Source organism: Mustelus asterias (genome assembly GCF_964213995.1).
Source record: "Mustelus asterias chromosome X unlocalized genomic scaffold, sMusAst1.hap1.1 SUPER_X_unloc_7, whole genome shotgun sequence".
NCBI classification, from domain to species: Eukaryota; Metazoa; Chordata; class Chondrichthyes; order Carcharhiniformes; family Triakidae; genus Mustelus; species Mustelus asterias.
Window position 1 is genome coordinate 2,037 of NW_027595352.1, and position 26,476 is coordinate 28,512.

A 26,476-nucleotide genomic window follows, 5' to 3' on the forward strand; every position below is an offset into this window, starting at 1 on the left:
AATGGGATCAAAGGTTATGGGGAAAAAGCAGGATTAGGCTATTGAGTTGGATGATCAGCCATGATCGTAACAAATAGTGGAGCAGGCTCAAAGGGCCACATGGCCTCCTCCTGCTCTGATCTTCTATGTTTCAATGTAAAATGAGGTGAAGAAATGTGTGAAAGGACCAGCAATAAAGTTAGTTTTTGGTCACTTCCAAAGCTTAGCGGAGAGAGTTTTTAAAGTTTATTTTATTAGTGTCACAAGTAGGCTGACAGTAACACTGCAATGAAGTTACTGTGAAATTCCCCCAGTCGCCACACTCCCGTTAGGGTACACTGGGAGAATTTAACATAACCAATGAACCTAACCCGCACATCTTTGGACTGTGGGAGGAAACTGGAGCACCCGGAGGAAACCCACGCAGACACGGCGAGAATGTGCAAACTCCACACACACAGCGACCCAAGCCGGGAATCGAACCGAGGTCTGTGGAGCTGTGAGGCAGTGGTACAAACCACTGTGCCACCTCAGAGATTCCAACCCATCACTGCTGGAGGTTGGAGAAGCCGTGTGTCAGCACACACAGTGGGGGGATTACGCTGCACCAGCATCAATGGACATGGAGCAGCTGACCCCAAAGTCACGGCAGATGTGGTGAAGCAGCAGCCGAGACCAATCAGACTCACCATCTCCAAATACCACCACTGGAGGCACTCCAACGGCAACCCCAACACTGCCCTATTCATTCCGGCTCCCCTCAACATGAGGCTGCTTCCCATCGTGACCTCTGACCTTGCCGACACCACCACCACCACAGTTTGACCTCTCAGGAATCCCACCATTCTCCTCCTCACTCGAGGGCTCCACAAGTGCTCCTGGAGCAGGGGCCTGGAGGTGGAGGAAACAGGGAGGAGGTGTGGAGCTTTACTGAGCAGCACAGGACAGAGGCTTTGGAGATAAGGCAAGGACTTCTCTGCACAATTCCAAATACAATGATTGGGGGGGGGGGGGGGGGTAGCGGGGAACCACATACAGTCTCAGACTCTGGGGTTTCACCTGCGGGAGAGGGCGGTAAACATTGTTCATCATTGGTGTCATCTTACCTCCATCAGCAGCTGGAATCCTTCTCTTTCCTTCATCTCACTGACCAAATACCTGGGGAAAAATAAATCCACAAACAGAATGGTATTCCACACAAAACACAGAGTCGGAATCAGTTCAGATTGCCAGCAAGTAAAAGAGCCTGCAGGCTGTGAACAAGAAGACAACAAATCAAAGCACAAGGATTGCTGTTCGACATCAGTCAGTCCATGTGGTGTAGGTACGCCCACAGTGCTGTTTGGGAGGGAGTTCCAGGATTGTTATTGGACATCAGTCAGTCCATGTGGTGTAGGTACACCCACAGTGCTGTTAGGGAGGAGTTCCAGGATTGTTATTGGACATCAGTCAGTCCATGTGGTGTAGGTACACCCACAGTGCTGTTAGGGAGGAGTTCCAGGATTGTTATTGGACATCAGTCAGTCCATGTGGTGTAGGTACACCCACAGTGCTGTTAGGGGGGAGTTCCAGGATTGTTATTGGACATCAGTCAGTCCATGTGGTGTAGGTACACCCACAGTGCTGTTAGGGAGGGAGTTCCAGGATTGTTATTGGACATCAGTCAGTCCATGTGGTGTAGGTACACCCACAGTGCTGTTAGGGAGGGAGTTCCAGGATTGTTATTGGACATCAGTCAGTCCATGTGGTGTAGGTACACCCACAGTGCTGTTAGGGAGGGAGTTCCAGGATTGTTATTGGACATCAGTCGGTCCATGTGGTGTAGGTACACCCACAGTGCTGTTAGGGAGGGAGTTCCAGGATTGTTATTGGACATCAGTCAGTCCATGTGGTGTAGGTACACCCACAGTGCTGTTAGGGAGGGGGTTCCAGGATTGTTATTGGACATCAGTCGGTCCATGTGGTGTAGGTACACCCACAGTGCTGTTAGGGAGGGGGTTCCAGGATTGTTATTGGACATCAGTCAGTCCATGTGGTGTAGGTACACCCACAGTGCTGTTAGGGAGGGAGTTCCAGGATTGTTATTGGACATCAGTCAGTCCATGTGGTGTAGGTACACCCACAGTGCTGTTAGGGAGGGAGTTCCAGGATATTAACCCAGTCACAGTGAAGGAAGAGCGATATATTTCCAAGTCAGGATGGTGAGTGACTTGGAGGGGAATGCACTGTGGGTGTACCTACACCACATGGACTGACTGATGTCCAATAACAATCCTGGAACACCCTCCCTAACAGCACTGTGGGTGTACCTACACCACATGGACTGACTGATGTCCAATAACAATCCTGGAACACCCTCCCTAACAGCACTGTGGGTGTACCTACACCACATGGACTGACTGATGTCCAATAACAATCCTGGAACTCCCTCCCTAACAGCACTGTGGGTGTACCTACACCACATGGACTGACTGATGTCCAATAACAATCCTGGAACTCCCTCCCTAACAGCACTGTGGGTGTACCTGCACCACATGGACTGACTGATGTCCAATAACAATCCTGGAACACCCTCCCTAACAGCACTGTGGGTGTACCTACACCACATGGACTGACTGATGTCCAATAACAATCCTGGAACACCCTCCCTAACAGCACTGTGGGTGTACCTACACCACATGGACTGACTGATGTCCAATAACAATCCTGGAACTCCCTCCCTAACAGCACTGTGGGTGTACCTACACCACATGGACTGACTGATGTCCAATAACAATCCTGGAACTCCCTGCCTAACAGCACTGTGGGTGTACCTGCACCACATGGACTGACTGATGTCCAATAACAATCCTGGAACACCCTCCCTAACAGCACTGTGGGTGTACCTACACCACATGGACTGACTGATGTCCAATAACAATCCTGGAACTCCCTCCCTAACAGCACTGTGGGTGTACCTACACCACATGGACTGACTGATGTCCAATAACAATCCTGGAACTCCCTCCCTAACAGCACTGTGGGTGTACCTGCACCACATGGACTGACTGATGTCCAATAACAATCCTGGAACTCCCTCCCTAACAGCACTGTGGGTGTACCTACACCACATGGACTGACTGATGTCCAATAACAATCCTGGAACTGCCTCCCTAACAGCACTGTGGGTGCACCTACACCACATGGACTGACTGATGTCCAATAACAATCCTGGAACTCCCTCCCTAACAGCACTGTGGGTGTACCTGCACCACATGGACTGACTGATGTCCAATAACAATCCTGGAACTCCCTCCCTAACAGCACTGTGGGTGTACCTACACCACATGGACTGACTGATGTCCAATAACAATCCTGGAACTCCCTCCCTAACAGCACTGTGGGTGTACCTACACCACATGGACTGACTGATGTCCAATAACAATCCTGGAACTGCCTCCCTAACAGCACTGTGGGTGTACCTACACCACATGGACTGACTGATGTCCAATAACAATCCTGGAACTCTCTCCCTAACAGCGCTGTGGGTGTACCTACACCACATGGACTGACTGATGTCCAATAACAATCCTGGAACTCCCTCCCTAACAGCACTGTGGGTGTACCTACACCACACGGACTGACTGATGTCCAATAACAATCCTGGAACTCCCTCCCTAACAGCACTGTGCGTGTACCTACACCACATGGACTGACTGATGTCCAATAACAATCCTGGAACTCCCTCCCTAACAGCACTGTGGGTGTACCTACACCACACGGACTGACTGATGTCCAATAACAATCCTGGAACTGCCTCCCTAACAGCACTGTGGGTGCACCTACACCACATGGACTGACTGATGTCCAATAACAGTCCTGGAACTCCCTCCCTAACAGCACTGTGGGTGTACCTGCACCACATGGACTGACTGATGTCCAATAACAATCCTGGAACTCCCTCCCTAACAGCACTGTGGGTGTACCTACACCACATGGACTGACTGATGTCCAATAACAATCCTGGAACTCCCTCCCTAACAGCACTGTGGGTGTACCTACACCACATGGACTGACTGATGTCCAATAACAATCCTGGAACTGCCTCCCTAACAGCACTGTGGGTGCACCTACACCACATGGACTGACTGATGTCCAATAACAATCCTGGAACTCCCTCCCTAACAGCACTGTGGGTGTACCTACACCACACGGACTGACTGATGTCCAATAACAATCCTGGAACTCCCTCCCTAACAGCACTGTGGGTGTACCTGCACCACATGGACTGACTGATGTCCAATAACAATCCTGGAACTCCCTCCCTAACAGCACTGTGGGTGTACCTACACCACATGGACTGACTGATGTCCAATAACAATCCTGGAACTCCCTCCCTAACAGCACTGTGGGTGTACCTACACCACATGGACTGACTGATGTCCAATAACAATCCTGGAACTGCCTCCCTAACAGCACTGTGGGTGTACCTACACCACATGGACTGACTGATGTCCAATAACAATCCTGGAACTCCCTCCCTAACAGCACTGTGGGTGTACCTACACCACATGGACTGACTGATGTCCAATAACAATCCTGGAACTCCCTCCCTAACAGCACTGTGGGTGTACCTACACCACATGGACTGACTGATGTCCAATAACAATCCTGGGACTCCCTCCCTAACAGCACTGTGGGTGTACCTACACCACATGGACTGACTGATGTCCAATAACAATCCTGGAACTCCCTCCCTAACAGCACTGTGGGTGTACCTACACCACATGGACTGACTGATGTCCAATAACAATCCTGGAACTGTCTCCCTAACAGCACTGTGGGTGTACCTGCACCACATGGACTGACTGATGTCCAATAACAATCCTGGAACTCCCTCCCTAACAGCACTGTGGGTGTACCTACACCACATGGACTGACTGATGTCCAATAACAATCCTGGAACTCCCTCCCTAACAGCACTGTGGGTGTACCTACACCACATGGACTGACTGATGTCCAATAACAATCCTGGAACTGCCTCCCTAACAGCACTGTGGGTGTACCTACACCACATGGACTGACTGATGTCCAATAACAATCCTGGAACTCCCTCCCTAACAGCACTGTGGGTGTACCTACACCACATGGACTGACTGATGTCCAATAACAATCCTGGAACTCCCTCCCTAACAGCACTGTGGGTGTACCTACACCACATGGACTGACTGATGTCCAATAACAATCCTGGAACTCCCTCCCTAACAGCACTGTGGGTGTACCTACACCACATGGACTGACTGATGTCCAATAACAATCCTGGAACTGCCTCCCTAACAGCACTGTGGGTGCACCTACACCACATGGACTGACTGATGTCCAATAACAATCCTGGAACTCCCTCCCTAACAGCACTGTGGGTGTACCTGCACCACATGGACTGACTGATGTCCAATAACAATCCTGGAACTCCCTCCCTAACAGCACTGTGGGTGTACCTACACCACATGGACTGACTGATGTCCAATAACAATCCTGGAACTCCCTCCCTAACAGCACTGTGGGTGTACCTACACCACATGGACTGACTGATGTCCAATAACAATCCTGGAACTGCCTCCCTAACAGCACTGTGGGTGTACCTACACCACATGGACTGACTGATGTCCAATAACAATCCTGGAACTCCTTCCCTAACAGCACTGTGGGTGTACCTGCACCACATGGACTGACTGATGTCCAATAACAATCCTGGAACTCCCTCCCTAACAGCACTGTGGGTGTACCTACACCACATGGACTGACTGATGTCCAATAACAATCCTGGAACTCCCTCCCTAACAGCACTGTGGGTGTACCTACACCACATGGACTGACTGATGTCCAATAACAATCCTGGAACTGCCTCCCTAACAGCACTGTGGGTGTACCTACACCACATGGACTGACTGATGTCCAATAACAATCCTGGAACTCTCTCCCTAACAGCGCTGTGGGTGTACCTACACCACATGGACTGACTGATGTCCAATAACAATCCTGGAACTCCCTCCCTAACAGCACTGTGGGTGTACCTACACCACACGGACTGACTGATGTCCAATAACAATCCTGGAACTCCCTCCCTAACAGCACTGTGCGTGTACCTACACCACATGGACTGACTGATGTCCAATAACAATCCTGGAACTCCCTCCCTAACAGCACTGTGGGTGTACCTACACCACATGGACTGACTGATGTCCAATAACAATCCTGGAACTGCCTCCCTAACAGCACTGTGGGTGCACCTACACCACATGGACTGACTGATGTCCAATAACAATCCTGGAACTCCCTCCCTAACAGCACTGTGGGTGTACCTACACCACACGGACTGACTGATGTCCAATAACAATCCTGGAACTCCCTCCCTAACAGCACTGTGGGTGTACCTGCACCACATGGACTGACTGATGTCCAATAACAATCCTGGAACTCCCTCCCTAACAGCACTGTGGGTGTACCTACACCACATGGACTGACTGATGTCCAATAACAATCCTGGAACTCCCTCCCTAACAGCACTGTGGGTGTACCTACACCACATGGACTGACTGATGTCCAATAACAATCCTGGAACTGCCTCCCTAACAGCACTGTGGGTGTACCTACACCACATGGACTGACTGATGTCCAATAACAATCCTGGAACTCCCTCCCTAACAGCACTGTGGGTGTACCTACACCACATGGACTGACTGATGTCCAATAACAATCCTGGAACTCCCTCCCTAACAGCACTGTGGGTGTACCTACACCACATGGACTGACTGATGTCCAATAACAATCCTGGGACTCCCTCCCTAACAGCACTGTGGGTGTACCTACACCACATGGACTGACTGATGTCCAATAACAATCCTGGAACTCCCTCCCTAACAGCACTGTGGGTGTACCTGCACCACATGGACTGACTGATGTCCAATAACAATCCTGGAACTGTCTCCCTAACAGCACTGTGGGTGTACCTGCACCACATGGACTGACTGATGTCCAATAACAATCCTGGAACTCCCTCCCTAACAGCACTGTGGGTGTACCTACACCACATGGACTGACTGATGTCCAATAACAATCCTGGAACTCCCTCCCTAACAGCACTGTGGGTGTACCTACACCACATGGACTGACTGATGTCCAATAACAATCCTGGAACTGCCTCCCTAACAGCACTGTGGGTGTACCTACACCACATGGACTGACTGATGTCCAATAACAATCCTGGAACTCCCTCCCTAACAGCACTGTGGGTGTACCTACACCACATGGACTGACTGATGTCCAATAACAATCCTGGAACTCCCTCCCTAACAGCACTGTGGGTGTACCTACACCACATGGACTGACTGATGTCCAATAACAATCCTGGAACTCCCTCCCTAACAGCACTGTGGGTGTACCTACACCACATGGACTGACTGATGTCCAATAACAATCCTGGAACTGCCTCCCTAACAGCACTGTGGGTGCACCTACACCACATGGACTGACTGATGTCCAATAACAATCCTGGAACTCCCTCCCTAACAGCACTGTGGGTGTACCTGCACCACATGGACTGACTGATGTCCAATAACAATCCTGGAACTCCCTCCCTAACAGCACTGTGGGTGTACCTACACCACATGGACTGACTGATGTCCAATAACAATCCTGGAACTCCCTCCCTAACAGCACTGTGGGTGTACCTACACCACATGGACTGACTGATGTCCAATAACAATCCTGGAACTGCCTCCCTAACAGCACTGTGGGTGTACCTACACCACATGGACTGACTGATGTCCAATAACAATCCTGGAACTCCTTCCCTAACAGCACTGTGGATGTACCTACACCACATGGACTGCAGGGGTTCAAGAAGGCAGCTCACCAGCACCTTCTCAAGGGATAATAAGGGATGGGAAGGATATGCTGGTCTAGCCAGCGGCACCCACATCCAGTGAAAGAATGAAAACTGTTCCGGAGTCACGGGCCTTGGCAACTGAAGGCACCGCAGCCAATGGCGGAGCAATGCAAACTGGAGGCGTGAAAGATGCCAGAATTTGAGGAACATAGATATCCTGGAAGCTGGAGGAGATGAGAGAGATTGGGAAGAGCGAGGCCATGGAGCATTGGAAAACAAGTGTGACAACTCGATTCAGTCAAGTACGGAGGTCTAGATGGGAGAAGTCACAACCTAACGCCAACCTGGTACAGGCAAACGCCCGGTCAATCCTTTCCTCCAGCCCTCGAGTACCAACAGCTTTCCACATCAGCCAGAGCTTCAGACAGTCCACCTTGCGTCCACACTGCAGCGACTTGTCCCCAGTGTCGTAACAGACATCGTAGAACTTGTCTGGCTGGAAGAGATAGCTGGCATTGGCCGAATGAGAATTCTTCAGAAGGTCCTGAGGAGGAGAGGCAGGCTGAGGTCAGGCAAGGAACAAGGTACAGCCGCAGCAGTGTCTCACGGAAATCATACCGTCCTTATGAAGCGATCAGATAGTAACCCAATTGAACAATCAGCAGAACTGAAGCTTGAACAGCACTCACAGGCCCTGGGAATGTTTGATGGGGACAGTGTGGAGGGAGCTTTACTCTGTATCTAACCCCGTGCTGTACCTGTCCTGGCAGTGTTTGATGGGGACAGTGTAGAGGGAGCTTTACTCTGTATCTAACCCCATGCTGTAACTGCCCTGGGAGTGTTTGATGGGGACAGTGTAGAGGGAGCTTTACTCTGTATCTAACCCCGTGCTGTACCTGTCCTGGGAGTGTTTGATGGGGACAGTGTAGAGGGAGCTTTACTCTGTATCTAACCCCGTGCTGTACCTGCCCTGGGTGTGTTTGATGGGGCAGTGTAGAGGGAGCTTTACTCTGTATCTGACCCCGTGCTGTACCTGTCCTGGGAGAGTTTGATGGTCATGATGTGGAGATGCCGGCGTTGGACTGGGGTGAACATAGTAAGAGTTTTCACAACACCAGGTGAAAGTCCAACAGGTTTGTTTGGTAGCAAATGCCATTAGCTTTCGGAGCGCTGCTCCTTCGTCAGATGGAGTGGATATCTGCCATCTTACGAAGGAGCAGCGCTCCGAAAGCTAATGGTATTTGCTACCAAACAAACCTGTTGGACTTTAACCTGGTGTTGTAAAAACGTTTACTGTGTTTGATGGGGACAGTGGAGAGGGAGCTTTACTCTGTATCTAACCCCGTGCTGTACCTGTCCTGCGAGTGTTTGATGGGGACAGTGCAGAGAGAGCTTTACTCTGTATTGAACCTCGAGCTGTACCTGTCCTGCGAGTGTTTAATGGGGAGAGTGCAGAGGGAGCTTCACTCTGTATCTAACCCCGTGCTGTACCTGTCCTGGGAGCGTTTGATGGGGGACCGTGTAGAGGGAGATTTACTCTGTATGTAACCCCGTACTGTACCTGTCCTGGGAGTGTTTAATGGGGACAGTGCAGAGGGAGCTTTACTCTGTCTGTAACCCCGTGCTGTACCTGTCCTGGGAGTGATTGATGGGGACAGTGTCGAGGGAGCTTCACTCTGGATCTGACCCCGTGCCGTACCTGTCCTGGGAGTGTTTGATGGGGGACAGTGTAGTGGGAGCTTTACTCTGTATCTAACCCCGTGCTGTACCTGTCCTGGGAGTGATTGATGGGGACAGTGTCGAGGGAGCTTCACTCTGGATCTGACCCCGTGCCGTACCTGTCCTGGGAGTGTTTGATGGGGGACAGTGTAGTGGGAGCTTTACTCTGTATCTGACCCCGTGCTGTACCTGTCCTGGGAGTGTTTGATGGGGACAGTGTAGTGGGAGCTTTACTCTGTATCTAACCCCGTGCTGTACCTGTCCTGGGAGTCTTTGATGGGGACAGTGGAGAGGGAACTTTACTCTGTATCGAACCCCGTGCTGCACCTGTCCTGCGAGTGTTTAATGGGGACAGTGTCGAGGGAGCTTCACTCTGGATCTGACCCCGTGCTGTACCTGTCCTGGGAGTGTTTCATGGGAGACAGTGTAGAGGGAGCTTTACTCTGTATCTAACCTCGTGGTGTACCAGTCCTGGGGGTCTTTGATGGGGACAGTGTAGAGGGAGCTTTACTCTGTATCTCATCCCGTGCTGTACCTGTCCTAGGAGTGTTTGATGGGGGACCGTGTAGAGGGAGATTTACTCTGTATGTAACCCCATGCTGTACCTGTCCTGGGAGTGTTTGATGGGGGACAGTGTGGAGGGAGCATTACTCTGTATGTAACCCCGTGCTGCACTTGTCCTGCTAGTGTTTGCTGGGGACAGTGTAGAGGGAGCTTTACTCTGTATCTGACCCCGTGCTGAACCTGTCCTGGGAGTGTTTGATGGGGACAGTGTAGAGGGAGATTCACTCTGTATCTAACCCCGTGCTGTATGTGTCCTGGGAGTGTTTGATGGGGGACAGTGTAGAGGGAGCTTTACTCTGTATCTAACCCCGTGCTGTACCTGTCCTGGGAGTGTTTGATGGGGTTCAGTGCAGAGAGAGCTTTACTCTGTATGTAACCCCGTGCTGTACCTGTCCTGGGAGTGTTTGATGGGGACAGTGTAGAGGGAGATTCACTCTGTATCTAACCCCGTGCTGTATGTGTCCTGGGAGTTTTTGATGGGGGACAGTGTAGAGGGAGCTTCACTCCAGAACATAGACAGTACAGCACAGAACAGGCCCTTCGGCCCACGATGTTGTGTTACTCTGTATGTAACCCCGTGCTCTACCTGTCTTGGGAGTGTTTAATGGGGACAGTGCAGAGAGAGCTCTACTCTGTATGTAACCCCGTGCTGCCCTGTTAAAGAACAAAGAACAGTACAGCACAGGAAACAGGCCCTTCGGCCCTCCAAGCCTGTGCCGCTCCTTGGTCCAACTAGACCAATCGTTTGTATCCCTCCATTCCCAGGCTGCTCATGTGACTATCCAGGTAAGTCTTAAACGATGTCAGCGTGCCTGCCTCCACCACCCTACTTGGCAGCGCATTCCAGGCCCCCACCACCCTCTGTGTAAAAAACATCCCTCTGATATCTGAGTTATACTTCGCCCCTCTCACCTTGAGCCTGTGACCCCTCGTGATCGTCACCTCCGACCTGGGAAAATGCTTCCCACTGTTCACCCTATCTATCCCCTTCATAATCTTGTACACCTCTATTAGATCTCCCCTCATTCTCCGTCTTTCCAGGGAGAACAACCCCAGTTTACCCAATCTCTCCTCATAGCTAAGACCCTCCATACCAGGCAACATCCTGGTAAACCTTCTCTGCACTCTCTCTAACGCCTCTACGTCCTTCTGGTCGTGCGGCGACCAGAACTGGACGCAGTACTCCAAATGTGGCCTAACCAGCGTTCTATACAGCTGCATCATCAGACTCCAGCTTTTATACTCTATACCCCATCCTATAAAGGCAAGCATACCATATGCCTTCTTCACCACCTTCTCCACCTGTGTTGCCACCTTCAAGGATTTGTGGACTTGCACACCTAGGTCCCTCTGTGTTTCTATACTCCTGATGACTCTGCCATTTATTGTATAACTCCTCCCTACATTATTTCTTCCAAAATGCATCACTTCGCATTTATCCGGATTAAACTCCATCTGCCACCTCTCCGCCCAATTTTCCAGCCTATCTATATCCTGCTGTATTGCCCGACAATGTTAGAACATAGAACATAGAACATTACAGCGCAGAACAGGCCCTTCGGCCCACGATGTTGCACCGACCAGTTAAAAAAAAAAACTGTGACCCTCCAACCTAAACCAATTTCTTTTCGTCCATGAACCTATCTACGGATCTCTTAAACGCCCCCAAACTAGGCGCATTTACTACTGATGCTGGCAGGGCATTCCAATCCCTCACCACCCTTTGGGTAAAGAACCTACCCCTGACATCGGTTCTATAACTACCCCCCCTCAATTTAAAGCCATGCCCCCTCGTGCTGGATTTCTCCATCAGAGGAAAAAGGCTATCACTATCCACCCTATCTAAACCTCTAATCATCTTATATGTTTCAATAAGATCCCCTCTTAGCCGCCGCCTTTCCAGCGAAAACAATCCCAAATCCCTCAGCCTCTCCTCATAGGATCTCCCCTCCATACCAGGCAACATCCTGGTAAACCTCCTCTGCACCCTCTCCAAAGCCTCCACATCCTTCCTGTAATGTGGGGACCAGAACTGCACACAGTACTCCAAGTGAGGCCGCACCAGAGTTGTGTACAGTTGCAACATAACGCTACGACTCCTAAATTCAATCCCCCTACCAATAAACGCCAAGACACCATATGCCTTCTTAACAACCTTATCTACTTGATTCCCAACTTTCAGGGATCTATGCACACATACACCTAGATCCCTCTGCTCCTCCACACTATTCAAAGTCCTCCCGTTAGCCCTATACTCAACACATCTGTTATTCCTACCAAAGTGAATTACCTCACACTTCTCCGCATTAAACTCCATCCGCCACCTCTCGGCCCAACTTTGCAACCTGTCTAAGTCTTCCTGCAAACTACGACACCCTTCCTCACTGTCTACCACACCACCGACTTTGGTGTCATCAGCAAATTTGCTAATCCACCCAACTATACCCTCATCCAGATCATTAATAAATATTACAAACAGCAGTGGCCCCAAAACAGATCCCTGAGGTACACCACTTGTAACCGCACTCCATGATGAATATTTACTATCAACCACCACCCTCTGTTTCCTATCCGCTAGCCAATTCCTGATCCAATTTCCTAGATCACCCCCAATCCCATACATCTGCATTTTCTGCAGAAGCCTACCATGGTGAACCTTATCAAACGCCTTACTAAAATCCATATATACCACGTCCACTGCCTTGCCCCCATCCACCTCCTTGGTCACTTTCTCAAAAAACTCAATAAGGTTAGTAAGGCACGACCTACCTGCCACAAAACCATGCTGACTATCACCTATCAATTCATTACTCTCCAAATAACTATAAATCCTATCCCTTATAATTTTTTCCAACATCTTGCCGACAACAGAAGTGAGACTCACCGGTCTATAATTCCCGGGGAAGTCTCTGTTCCCCTTCTTAAACAATGGGACAACATTCGCTAACCTCCAATCTTCTGGTACTATACCAGAGGCCAACGACGACCTGAAGATCAGAGCCAGAGGCTCTGCAATCACTTCTCTTGCCTCCCAGAGAATCCTTGGATAAATCCCATCCGGACCAGGATGTTCTTCGCTATCCGCAAGTCCAGCCATCTTCGTGTCATCCGCAAACTTGCTGATTACACCAGTTACACCTTCTTCCAAATCATTTATATATATCACAAATAGCAGAGGTCACAGTACAGAGCCCTGCGGAACACCACTGGTCACAGACCTCCAGCCGGAAAGAGACCCTTCGACCACTACCCTCTGTCTCCTATGGCCAAGCCAGTTCTCCACCCATCGAGCCACTTCTCCTTGTATCCCATGAGCCTTAACCTTCTTAACCAACCAGCCATGTGCGACTTTGTCAAATGCCTTACCGAAATCCATACAGACAACATCCACGGCCCTTCCTTCATCAACCGTTTTTGTTCTGGGAGTGTTTGATGGGGGACAGTGCCGAGGGAGCTTCACTCTGTATCTGACCCCGTGCTGTACCTGTCCTGGGACTGTTTGATGGGGACAGTGCAGAGGGAGCTTAACTCTGTATCTAACCCCATGCTGTACCTGTCCTGCGAGTGTTTGATGTGGAAAATGTAGAGGGAGCTTCACTCTGTATCTGACCCCGTGCTGTCCATGTCCTGGGAGCATTTGATGAGGACAGTGTAGAGGGAGCTTTACTCTGTATTTAACCCCGTGCTGTACCTGTCCTGCGAGTGTTTGATGGGGGACAGTCTAGAGGGAGCTTTACCCTCGATCTAACCCCGTGCTGTACCTGTCCTGCGAGTGTTTAATGGGGACAGTGTAGAACATGGAACATAGAACAGTACAGCACAGAACAGGCCCTTCGGCCCACAATGTTGTGCCGAGCTTTATCTGAAACCAAGATCAAGCTATCCCACTCCCCATCATCCTGCTGTGCTCGATGTGCCTATCCAATAACTGCTTAAATGTTCCGAAAGTGTTTGACTCCACTATCACTGCAGGCAGTCCATTCCACACCCCAACCACTCTCTGCGTAAAGATCCTTCCTATATCTCCCACCACGAACCCTATAGTTATGCACCCTTGTAATAGCTCCATCCACCCGAGGAAATAGTCTTTGAACATTCACTCTATCTATCCCCTTCCTCATTTTATAAACCTCTATTAAGTCTCCCCTCAGCCTCCTCCGCTCCAGAGAGAACAGCCCTAGCTCCCTCAACCTTTCCTCATAAGACCTACCCTACAAACCAGGCAGCATCCTGGTAAATCTCCTCTGCACTCTTTCCAGCGCTTCCACATCCTTCTTATAGTGAGGTGACCAGAACTGCACACAATATTCCAAATGTGGTCTTACCAAGGTCCTGTACAGTTGCAGCATAACCCCATGGCTCTTAAACTCCAACCCCCTGTTAATAAAAGCTAACACACTATAGGCCTTCTTCACAGCTCTATCCACTTGAGTGGCAACCTTTAGAGATCTGTGGATATGGACCCCAAGATCTCTCTGTTCCTCCACAGTCTTCAGAACCCTACCTTTGACCCTGTAATCCACATTTAAATTAGTCCGACCAAAATGAATCACCTCACATTTATCAGGGTTAAACTCCATTTGCCATTTTTCAGCCCAGCTTTGCATCCTATCTATGTCTCTTTGCAGCCTACAACAGCCCTCCACCTCATCCACTACTCCACCAATCTTGGTGTCATCAGCAAATTTACTGATATACCCTTCAGCCCCCTCCTCTAAGTCATTAATAAAAATCACAAAGAGCAGAGGACCAAGCACCGATCCCTGTGGCACTCCGCGAGCAACCTGCCTCCAGTCCGAAAATTTTCCATCCACCACCACCCTCTGTCTTCGATCAGACAGCCAGTTACCTATCTAATCGGCCAACTTTCCCTCAATCCCACACCTCCTCACTTTCATCATAAGCCGGCCATGGGGGACCTTATCAAACGCCTTACTAAAATCCATGTATATGACATCAACTGCCCTACCTTCATCAACACACTTAGTTACCGCCTCAAAAAATACAATCAAATTTGTGAGGCACGACTTGCCCTTCACGAATCTGTGCTGACTGTCCCGGATTAATCCGCATCTTTCGAAATGGTCGTAAATCCCATCCCTAAGGACCTTTTCCATCAATTTACCAACCACCGAAGTAAGACTAACCGGTCTATAATTACCAGGGTCATTTCTATTCCCTTTCTTAAACAGAGGAACAACATTCGCCATTCTCCAGTCCTCTGGCACCATCCCCGTGGACAGCGAGGACCCAAAGATCAAAGCCAAAGGCTCTGCAATCTCATCCCTTGCCTCCCAAAGAATCCTCGGATATATTTCATCAGGCCCAGGGGACTTATCGACCTTCAGTTTATTCAAAACTGCCAGTACATCCTCCCTCCGAACATCTATTTCCTCCAGCCTATTAGCCTGTAACACCTTCTCTTCCTCAAAAACATGGCCCCTCTCCTTGGTGAACACTGAAGAAAAGTATTCATTCATCACCTCGCCTATCTCTACTGATTCCATACACAAGTTCCCACGACTGTCCTTGACTGGCCCTAACCTCACCCTGGTCATTCTTTTATTCCTCACATAAGAGTAAAAAGCCTTGAGGTTTTCCTTGATCTGACCCGCCAAGGACTTCTCATGTCCCCTCCTAGCTCTCCTAAGCCCCTTTTTTAGCTCGTTCCTTGCTAACTTGTAACCCTCAATCGAGCCATCTGAACCTTGTTTCCTCATCCCGACATAAGCTTCCCTCTTCCTTTTCACAAGACATTCCATCTCTTTCGTGAACCATGGTTCCCTCACTCGGCCATTTCTTCCCTGCCTGACAGGGACATACCTATCAAGGACACCCAGTATTTGTTCCTTGAAAAAGTTCCACTTTTCATTAGTGCCTTTCCCTGACAGTTTCTGTTCCCAACTGATGCCCCCTAATTCTTGCCTAATCGCATCATAATTACCTCTCCCCCAATTGTAAACCTTGCCCTGCCGCACGGCCCTATCCCTCTCCATTGCAATAACAAAAGACACCGAATTGTGGTCACTATCTCCAAAGTGCTCTCCCACAACCAAATCTAACACTTGGCCCGGTTCATTTCCCAGTACCAAATCCAATATGGCCTCACCTCTTGTCGGCCTATCCACATATTGTGTCAGGAAACCCTGTCCTGCGAGTGTTTGATGGGGGACAGTGCAGAGGGAGCTTTACTCTGTATCTAACCCCGTGCTGTACCTGCCCTGGGAGTGTTTGATGGGGACAGTGTAGAGGGAGCTTTACTCTGTATCTAACCCCGTGCTGTACCTGCCCTGGGAGTGTTTGATGGGGACAGTGTAGAGGGAGCTTTACTCTGTATCTAACCCAGTGCTGTACCTGTCCTGGGAGTGTTTGATGGGGACAGTGTAGAGGGAGCTTCACTCTGTATCGAGCCCGGGCTGTACCTGTCCTGGGAGTGTTTGATGGGGACAGTGTAGAGGGAGCTTTACTCTGTATCTAACCCCGTGCTGTACCTGCCCTGCGAGTGTTTGATGGGGACAGTGGAGAGGGAGCTTTACTCTGTATCTAACCCCGTGCTGTATCTGTCCTGGGAGTGTTTGATGGGGACAGTGTAGAGGGAGCTTCACTCTGTATCGAGCCCGGGCTGTACCTGTCCTGGGAGTGTTTGATGGGGACCGTGCAGAGGGAGTTTTACTCTGTATCTAACCCCGTGCTGTACCTGTCCTGCGAGTGGTTAATGGAGACAGTGTAGAGAGAGCTTTACTCTGTATGTAACCCCGTGCGTTCCCTGTTCTGGGAGTGTTTGATGGGGACAGTGTAGAAGGAGCCTTACTCTGTATCTGACCCCGTACTGTACCTGTCCTGGGAGTGTTTGATGCTGGATAGTGTAGAGGGAGCTTTACTCTGTATCTAACCCCATGCTGTACCTGTCCTGGGAGTGTTTAATGGGGACAGTGTAGAGGGAGCTTTACTCTGTATATAACCCCATGCTGTACCTGTCCTGGGAGTGTTTGATTGGGGACTGTGAAGAGGGAGCTTTACTCTGTATCTAACCCCGTGCTGTATCTGGCCTGGGAGTGTTTGATGGGGACAGTGTAGAGGGAACTTTACTCTGTATCTAACCCCGTGCTGTACCTGTCCTGGGAGTGTTTGATGGGGGACCATGGAGAGGGAGCTTTACTCTGTATCTAACCCCGTGCTGCATCTGGCCTGGGAGTGTTTAATGGTGACAGTGTAGAGGGAGCTTTACTCTGCATCTAACCCCGTGCTGTACCTGTCCTGCGAGTGTTTAATGGAGACAGTGTCGAGAGAGCTTTACTCTGTATGTATCCCGTGCTTTCCCTGTTCTGGGAGTGTTTGATGGGGACAGTGTAGAAGGAGCTTTACTCTGTATCAAAGCCCGTGCTGTACCTGTCCTGGGAGTGTTTGATTGGGGACAGTGTAGAGGGAGCTTTACTCTGTATATAACCCCATGCTGTACCTGTCCTGGGAGTGTTTAATGGGGACAGTGTAGAGGGAGCTTTACTCTGTATATAATCCCGTGCTGTACCTGTCCTGCGAGTGTTTAATGGGGACAGTGTAGAGGGAGCTTTACTCTGTATATAACCCCATGCTGTACCTGTCCTGGGAGTGTTTGATGGGGACAGTGGAGAGGGAGCCTTACTCTGTACCTGACCCCATACTGTACCTGTCCTGGGAGTGTTTGATGCGGGACAGTGTCGAGGGAGCTTTACTCTGTATCTAACCCCGTGCTGTACCTGTCCTGCGAGTGTTTAATGGGGACAGTGTAGAGGGAGCTTTACTCTGTATATAACCCCATGCTGTACCTGTCCTGGGAGTGATTGATTGGGGACCGTGTAGAGGGAGCTTTACTCTGTATCTAACCCCGTGCTGTCCCTGTTCTGGGAGTCTTTGATGGGGACAGTGTCGAGGGAGCTTTACTCTGTCTGTCACCTCGTGCTGTACCTGTCCTGGGAGTGATTGATGGGGACAGTGCCGAGGCAGCTTCACTCTGTATCTGACACCGTGCTGTATCTGTCCTGGGAGTGTTTGATGGGGACAGTGTAGAGGGAACTTTACTCTGTATCTAACCACGTGCTGTACCTGTCCTGGGAGTGTTTGATGGGGGACCATGTAGAGGGACCTTTACTCTGTATCTAACCCTGTGCTGTACCTGTCCTGGGAGTGTTTGATGGGGACAGTGTAGAGGGAGCTTCACTCTGTATCTGACCCCGTGCTGTACCTGTCCTGCGAGTGTTTGATTGGGGACAGTGAAGTAGGAGCTTTACTCTGTATGTAACCCCGTGCTGAACCTGTCCTGGGAGTGTTTGATGGGGACAGTGTAGAGGGAGCTTTACTCTGTATGTAACCCCGTGCTGTCCCTGTCCTGGGAGTGTTTGATGGGGACAGTGAAGAGGGAGCTTTACTCTGTATCGAACCCAGTGCTGTACCTGTCCTGCAAGTGTTTGATGCGGAAAGTGTAGAGGGAGCTTTACTCTGTATCTAACCCCGTGCTGTCCCTGTTCTGGGAGTCTTTGATGGGGACAGTGTAGAGGGAGCTTTACTCTGTCTGTAACCCCGTGCTGTGTCTGGCCTGGGAGTATTTGATGGGGGACAGTGTAGAGGGAGCTTTACTCTGTATCTAAACCCGTGCTTTATCTGTCCTGGGAGTGTTTGATGGGGACAGTGCCGAGGCAGCTTCACTCTGTATCTGACACCGTGCTGTACCTGTCCTGGGAGTGTTTGAATGGGGACAGTGTAGAGGGAGCATTACTCTGTATCTGACCCCGTGCTGTCCCTGTTCTGGGAGACTTTGATGGGGACAGTGGAGAGGGAGCTTTACTCTGTATCTAACCCCGTGCTGTCCCTGTTCTGGGAGTCTTTGATGGGGACAGTGTAGAGGGAGCTTTACTCTGTCTGTAACCCCGTGCTGTATCTGGCCTGGGAGTATTTGATGGGGGACAGTGTCGAGGGAGCTTTACTCTGTATCTAAACCCGTGCTTTATCTGTCCTGGGAGTGTTTGATGGGGACAGTGCCGAGGCAGCTTCACTCTGTATCTGACACCGTGCTGTACCTGTCCTGGGAGTGTTTGATTGGGGACAGTGAACAGGGAGCTTTACTCTGGATCTAACCCCGTACTGTACCTGTTCTGGGAATGTTTAATGGGGAGTGTGTGGAGGGAGCTTCACTCTGTATCTAACCCCGTGCTGTATCTGTCCTGGGAATATTTGATGGGGGACAGTGTCGAGGGAGCGTTACTCTGTATGTTACCCCGTGCTGTACCTGTCCTGCGAGTGTTTAATGGGGACAGTGTAGTGGGAGCCTTACTCTGTATATAACCCCATGCTGTACCTGTCCTGGGAGTGTTTGATTAGGGACTGTGAAGAGGGAGCTTTACTCTGTATCAAACCCAGTGCTGTACCTGTCTTGGCAGTGTTTGATGGGGGACCGTGTCGAGGGACCTTTACTCTGTATCTAACCCTGTGCTGTACCTGTCGTGGGAGTGTTTGATGGGGACAGTGTAGAGGGAGCTTTACTCTGTATATAACCCCATGCTGTACCTGTCCTGGGAGTGATTGATTGGGGACCGTGTAGAGGGAGCTTTACTCTGTATCTAACCCCGTGCTGTACCTGTCCTGTGAGTGTTTAATGGGGACTGTGTGGAGGGAGCTTCACTCTGTTTCTAACCCCGTGCTGTATCGGTCCTGGGAGTGTTTGATGGGGACAGTGTAGAGGGAACTTTACTCTGTATCTAACCCCGTGCTGTACCTGTCCTGGGAGTGTTTGATGGGGGACCATGTAGAGGGACCTTTACTCTGTATCTAACCCTGTGCTGTACCTGTCCTGGGAGTGTTTGATGGGGACAGTGTAGAGGGAGCTTCACTCTGTATCTGACCCCGTGCTGTACCTGTCCTGCCAGAGTTTAATGGTGACAGTGTAGAGGGAGCTTTACTCTGTATCTAACCCCGTGCTGTACCTGTCCTGGGAATGTTTGATGGGGGACAGTGTAGAGGGAGCTTTACTCTGTATCTCACCCCGTGCTGTACCTGTCCTGGGAGTGTTTGATGGGGACAGTGTAGAGGGAGCTTTACTCTGTATGTAACGCCGTGCTGTACCTGTCCTGGGAGTGTTTGATTGGGGACAGTGAAGAGGGAGCTTTACTCTGCATGTAACCCCGTGCTGAACCTGTCCTGGGAGTGTTTGATGGGGACAGTGTAGAGGGAGCTTTACTCTGCATCTAACCCCGTGCTGTACCTCTCCTGGGAGTGTTTGATTGGGGACAGTGAAGAGGGAGCTTTACTCTGCATGTAACCCCGTGCTGAACCTGTCCTGGGAGTGTTTGATGGGGACAGTGAAGAGGGAGCTTTACTCTGTATCGAACACAGTGCTGTACCTGTCCTGCAAGTGTTTAATGCAGAAAGTGGAGAGGGAGCTTTACTCTGTATCTAACCCCGTGCTGTCCCTGTTCTGGGAGTCTTTGATGGGGACAGTGTAGAGGGAGCTTTACTCTGTCTGTAACCCCGTGCTGTACCTGGCCTGGGAGTATTTGATGGGGGACAGTGTAGAGGGAGCTTTACTCTGTATCTAAACCCGTGCTTTATCTGTCCTGGGAGTGTTTGAATGGGGAGAGTGTAGAGGGAGCTTTACTCTGTATCTAACCCCGTGCTGTACCTGTCCTGGGAGTGTTTGATTGGGGACAGTGAAGAGCGAGCTTTACTCTGTATCGAACCCCGTACTGTACCTGTTCTGGGAGTGTTTCATGGGGGACCGTGTAGAGGGGCCTTTACTCTGTATCTAACCCCGTGCTGTACCTGTCCTGGGAGTGTTTGATGGGGACAGTGTAGAGGGAGCTTCACTCTGTATCTGACACCGTGCTGTACCTGTCCTGGGAGTGTTTGATGGGGGACAGTGTCGAGGGAACTTTACTCTGTATCTGACACCGTGCTGTACCTGTCCTGGGAGTGTTTAATGGTGACAGTGAAGAGGGAGCTTTACTCTGTATCTAACCCCGTACTGTCCCTGTTCTGGGAGTGTTTAATGGGGACTGTGTGGAGGGAGCTTCACTCTGTATCTAACCCCGTGCTGTTTCTGTCCGGGGAGTATTTGATGGGGGACAGTGTAGAGGGAGCTTTACTCTGTATCTGACCCCGTGCTGTCCCTGTTCTGGGAGTCATTGATGGGGACAGTGTAGAGGGAGCTTTACTTTGTCTGTAACCCCGTGCTGTATCTGGCCTGGGAGTATTTGATGGGGGACAGTGTAGAGGGAGCTTTACTCTGTATCTAACCCCGTGCTTTATCTGTCCTGGGAGTGTTTGATGGGGACCGTGCCGAGGCAGCTTCACTCTGTATCTGACCCCGTGCTGTACCTGTCCTGGGAGTGTTTGATGGGGACAGTGTAGAGGGAGCTTTACTCTGTATCTAACCCCGTGCTGTACCTGTCCTGGGAGTGTTTGATGGGGACAGTGGAGAGGGAGCTTTACTCTGTATCTAACCCCGTACTGTATCTGTCCTGGGAGTGTTTGATTGGGGACAGTGAAGAGGGAGCTTTACTCTGTATCGAACCCCGTACTGTACCTGTTCTGGGAGTGTTGAATGGGGACTGTGTGGAGGGAGCTTCACTCTGTATCTAACCCCGTGCTGTATCTGTCCTGGGAGTATTTGATGGGGGTCAGTGAAGAGAGAGCGTTACTCTGTATGTAACCCCGTGCTGTCCCTGTCCTGGGAGTGTTTGATGGGGACAGTGTAGAGGGAGCTTTACTCTGTATCTAACCCCGTGTTGTACCTGTCCTGGGAGTGTTTAATGGAGACAGTGTAGAGGGAGCTTTACTCTGTATGTAGCCCCCGTGCTTTCCCTGTTCTGGGAGTGTTTGATGGGGACAGTGTCGAGCGAGATTCAGTCTGTATCTAACCCCGTGCTCTTCCTGTCCTGGGAGTGTTTGATGGGGGACAGTGTCGAGGGAGCTTCAGTCTGTATCTGACCCCGTGCTGTACCTGTCCTGTGAGTGTTTAATGGGGACAGTGTAGAGGGAACTTTACTCTGTATCTAGCCCCGTGCTGTACCTATCCTGGGAGTGTTTGATGGGGGACCGTGTAGAGGGACCTTTACTCTGTATCTCATCCTGTGCTGTTCCTATCCTGGGAGTGTTTGATGGGGACAGTGAAGAGGGAGCTTTACTCTGTATCTAACCCCGTGCTGTACCTGTCCTGCGAGTGGTTAATGGAGACAGTGCAGAGGGAGCTTTACTCTGTATCTAACCCCGTGCTGTACCTGTCCTGCGAGAGTTTAATGGGGACAGCGTAGAGGGAGCTTTACTCTGTAACTAACCTCGTGTTGTACCTGTCCTGGGAGTGTTTGATGGGGACCGTGTAGAGGGAGCTTCACTCTGTATCTAGCCCGTGCTGTACCTGTCCTGCGAGTGTTTAATGGAGACAGTGTAGAGAGAGCTTTACTCTGTATGTAACCCCGTGCTTTCCCTGTTCTGGGAGTGTTTGTTGGGGACAGTGTAGAAGGAGCTTTACTCTCGATCTAGCCCCGTGGTGGACCTGTCCTGGGAGGGTTTTTGATTGGGGACAGTGAAGAGGGAGCTTTACTCTGTATCTAACCCCGTGCTGTACCTGTTCTGGGAGTGTTTAATGGGGACAGTGGAGAGGGAGCTTCACTCTGTATCTAACCCCGTGTTGTACCTGTCCTGGGAGTGTTTGATGGGGACAGTGTGGAGAGAGCTTTACTCTGTATGTAACCCCGTGCTTTCCCTGTTCTGGGAGTGTTTGTTGGGGACAGTGTAGAAGGAGCTTTACTCTCGATCTAGCCCCGTGGTGGACCTGTCCTGGGAGTGTTTGATTGGGGACAGTGAAGAGGGAGCTTTACTCTGTATCTAACCCTGTGCTGTACCTGTTCTGGGAGTGTTTAATGGGGACAGTGGAGAGGGAGCTTCACTCTGTATCTAACCCCGTGTTGTACCTGTCCTGGGAGTGTTTGATGGGGACAGTGTGGAGAGAGCTTTACTCTGTATCTAACACCGTGCTTTACCTGTCCTGGGAGTGTTTGATGAGGACAGTGTGGAGAGAGCTTTACTCTGTATCTGACCCCGTGCTGTACCTGTCCTGGGAGTGTTTGATGGGGACAGTGTAGAGGGAGCTTCACTCTGTATCTGACGCCGTGCTGTACCTGTCCTGCGAATGTTTAATGGGGACAGTGTCGAGGGAGCTTTACTCTGCATCTCACCCCGTGCTGTCCCTGTCCTGGGAGTGTTTGATGGGGGACCGTGTAGAGGGAACTTTACTCTGTATCTCACCCCGTGCTGTCCCTGTTCTGGGAGTCTTTGATGGGGACAGTGTCGAGGGAGCTTTACTCTGTCTGTAACCCCGTGCTGTACCTGTCCTGCGAGTGTTTAAAGGGGACTGTGTGGACGGAGCTTCACTCTGTATGTAACCCCGTGCTGTACCTGTCCTGGGAGTGTTTAATGGGGACAGTGTAGAGGGAACTTTACTCTGTATCTGACCCCGTGCTGTTCCTGTTTGGCGATTGTTTAATGGGGACAGTGTGGAGGGAGCTATACTCTGTATCGAACCCCGTGTTGTACCTGTCCTGGGAGTGTTTAATGGGGACAGTGGAGAGGGAGCTTCACTCTGTATCTAACCCCGTGTTGTACCTGTCCTGGGAGTGTTTGATGGGGACAGTGTGGAGAGAGCTTTACTCTGTATCTAACACCGTGCTTTACCTGTCCTGGGAGTGTTTGATGGGGACAGTGTAGAGGGAGCTTTACTCTGTATCTAACCCCGTGCTGTACCTGTCCTGTGAGTGTTTGATGGGGACAGTGGAGAGGGAGCTTTACTCTGTATGTAACCCCGTGCTGTCCCTGTCCTGGGAGTGTTTGATGGGGACAGTGGAGAGGGAGCTTTACTCTGTATCTAACCCCGTGTTGTACCTGTTCTGGGAGTGTTTGATGGGGACAGTGTCGAGGGAGATTCAGTCTGTATCTGACCCGGTGCTGTACCTGTCCTGCGAGTGTTTAATGGGGACAGTGTAGAGGGAACTTTACTCTGTATCTAACCCCGTGCTGTACCGATCCTGGGAGTGTTTGATGGGGGACCGTGTCGAGGGACCTTTACTCTGTATCTAATCCTGTGCTGTTCCTATCCTGGGAGTGTTTGATGGGGACAGTGAAGAGGGAGCTTTACTCTGTATCTAACCCCGTGCTGTACCTGTCCTGCGAGTGGTTAATGGAGACAGTGCAGAGGGAGCTTTACTCTGTATCTAACCCCGTGCTGTACATGTCCTGCGAGAGTTTAATGGGGACAGCGTAGAGGGAGCTTTACTCTGTATGTAACCCCGTGCTTTCCCTGTTCTGGGAGAGTTTGATGGGGACAGTGTAGTAGGAGCTTTACTCTCTATCTAGCCCCGTGCTTTACCTGTCCTGGGAGTGTTTGATGAGGACAGTGTGGAGAGAGCTTTACTCTGTATCTGACCCCGTGCTGAACCTGTCCTGGGAGTGTTTGATGGGGGTCAGTGCAGAGAGAGCTTTACTCTGTATCTAACGCCGTGCTGTACCTGTCCTGCGAGTGTTTGATGTGGGAAGTGGAGAGGGAGCTTCACTCTGGATTTGACCCCGTGCTGTACCTGTCCTGGGAGTGTTTGATGGGTGACAGTGTAGAGGGAGCTTCACTCTGTATGTAACCCCGTGCTTTCCCTGTTCTGCGAGTGTTTGATGGGGACTGTGTGGAGGGAGCTTCACTCTGTATCTAACCCCGTGCTGTTTCTGTCCTGGGAGTATTTGATGGGGACAGTGTCGAGGGAGCTTCACTCTGTATCTGACACCATGCTGTACATGTCCTGGGAGTGTTTGATGAGGACAGTGTGGAGAGAGCTTTACTCTGTATCTGACCCCGTGCTGAACCTGTCCTGGGAGTGTATGATGGGGGTCAGTGCAGAGACAGCGTTACTCTGAATGTAGCCCCGTGCTGTCCCTGGGGACCGTGTAGAGGGAGTTTTACTCTGCATCTAACCCCGTGCTTTCCCTGTTCTGGGAGTGTTTGGTGGGGACAGTGTAGAAGGAGCTTTACTCTATATCTAACCCCGTGGTGTACCTGTCCTGGGAGTGTTTGATTGGGGACAGTGAACAGGGAGCTTTACTCTGTATCTAACCCCGTACTGTACCTGTTCTGGGAATGTTTAATGGGGACTGTGTGGAGGGAGCTTCACTCTGTATCTAACCCCGTGCTGTATCTGTCCTGGGAGTATTTGATGGGGGACAGTGTAGAGGGAGCGTTACTCTGTATGTTACCCCGTGCTGTCCCTGTCCTGGGAGTGTTTGATGGGGACACTGAAGCGGGAGCTTTACTCTGTATCTCACCCCGTGCTGTAGCTGTCCTGCGAGTGTTTAATGGGGACAGTGTCGAGGGAGCTTTACTCTGTACCTAACCCCGTGTTGTACCTGTCCTGGGAGTGTTTGATGGGGGACAGTGTTGAGGGAGCTTCAGTCTGTATCTGACCCGGTGCTGTACCTGTCCTGCGAGTGTTTAATGGGGACAGTGTAGAGGGAACTTTACTCTGTATCTAACCCCGTGCTGTACCGATCCTGGGAGTGTTTGATGGGGGACCGTGTCGAGGGACCTTTACTCTGTATCTAATCCTGTGCTGTTCCTATCCTGGGAGTGTTTGATGGGGACAGTGAAGAGGGAGCTTTACTCTGTATCTAACCCCGTGCTGTACCTGTCCTGCGAGTGGTTAATGGAGACAGTGCAGAGGGAGCTTTACTCTGTATCTAACCCCGTGCTGTACATGTCCTGCGAGAGTTTAATGGGGACAGCGTAGAGGGAGCTTTACTCTGTATGTAACCCCGTGCTTTCCCTGTTCTGGGAGAGTTTGATGGGGACAGTGTAGAAGGAGCATTACTCTCTATCTAGCCCCGTGCTTTACCTGTCCTGGGAGTGTTTGATGAGGACAGTGTGGAGAGAGCTTTACTCTGTATCTGACCCCGTGCTGAACCTGTCCTGGGAGTGTTTGATGGGGGTCAGTGCAGAGAGAGCTTTACTCTGTATCTAACCCCGTGCTGTACCTGTCCTGCGAGTGTTTGATGTGGGAAGTGGAGAGGGAGCTTCACTCTGGATTTGACCCCGTGCTGTACCTGTCCTGGGAGTGTTTGATGGGTGACAGTGTAGAGGGAGCTTCACTCTGTATGTAACCCCGTGCTTTCCCTGTTCTGCGAGTGTTTGATGGGGACTGTGTGGAGGGAGCTTCACTCTGTATCTAACCCCGTGCTGTATCTGTCCTGGGAGTGTATGATGGGGGTCAGTGCAGAGACAGCGTTACTCTGAATGTAGCCCCGTGCTGTCCCTGGGGACCGTGTAGAGGGAGTTTTACTCTG

The 26,476-nt window shown here is 50.7% G+C and overlaps 1 protein-coding gene across 1 annotated transcript in view; it reads right to left on the reverse strand.

Moving 5' to 3' along the window:
* Positions 1-1,085: 1,085 nt before the first annotated feature.
* LOC144491337 (cysteine sulfinic acid decarboxylase-like) overlaps positions 1,086-26,476 on the reverse strand; it is a gene marked incomplete at both ends in the record, with an annotated part of 168,548 nt that continues 143,157 nt past the window's right edge. Inside the window, 2 exons of the mRNA XM_078209005.1 lie at positions 1,086-1,137; positions 8,191-8,390. Of these exons, the coding sequence (XP_078065131.1) occupies positions 1,086-1,137; positions 8,191-8,390 (252 nt within the window). The remainder of the gene's footprint in view (positions 1,138-8,190; positions 8,391-26,476) is intronic.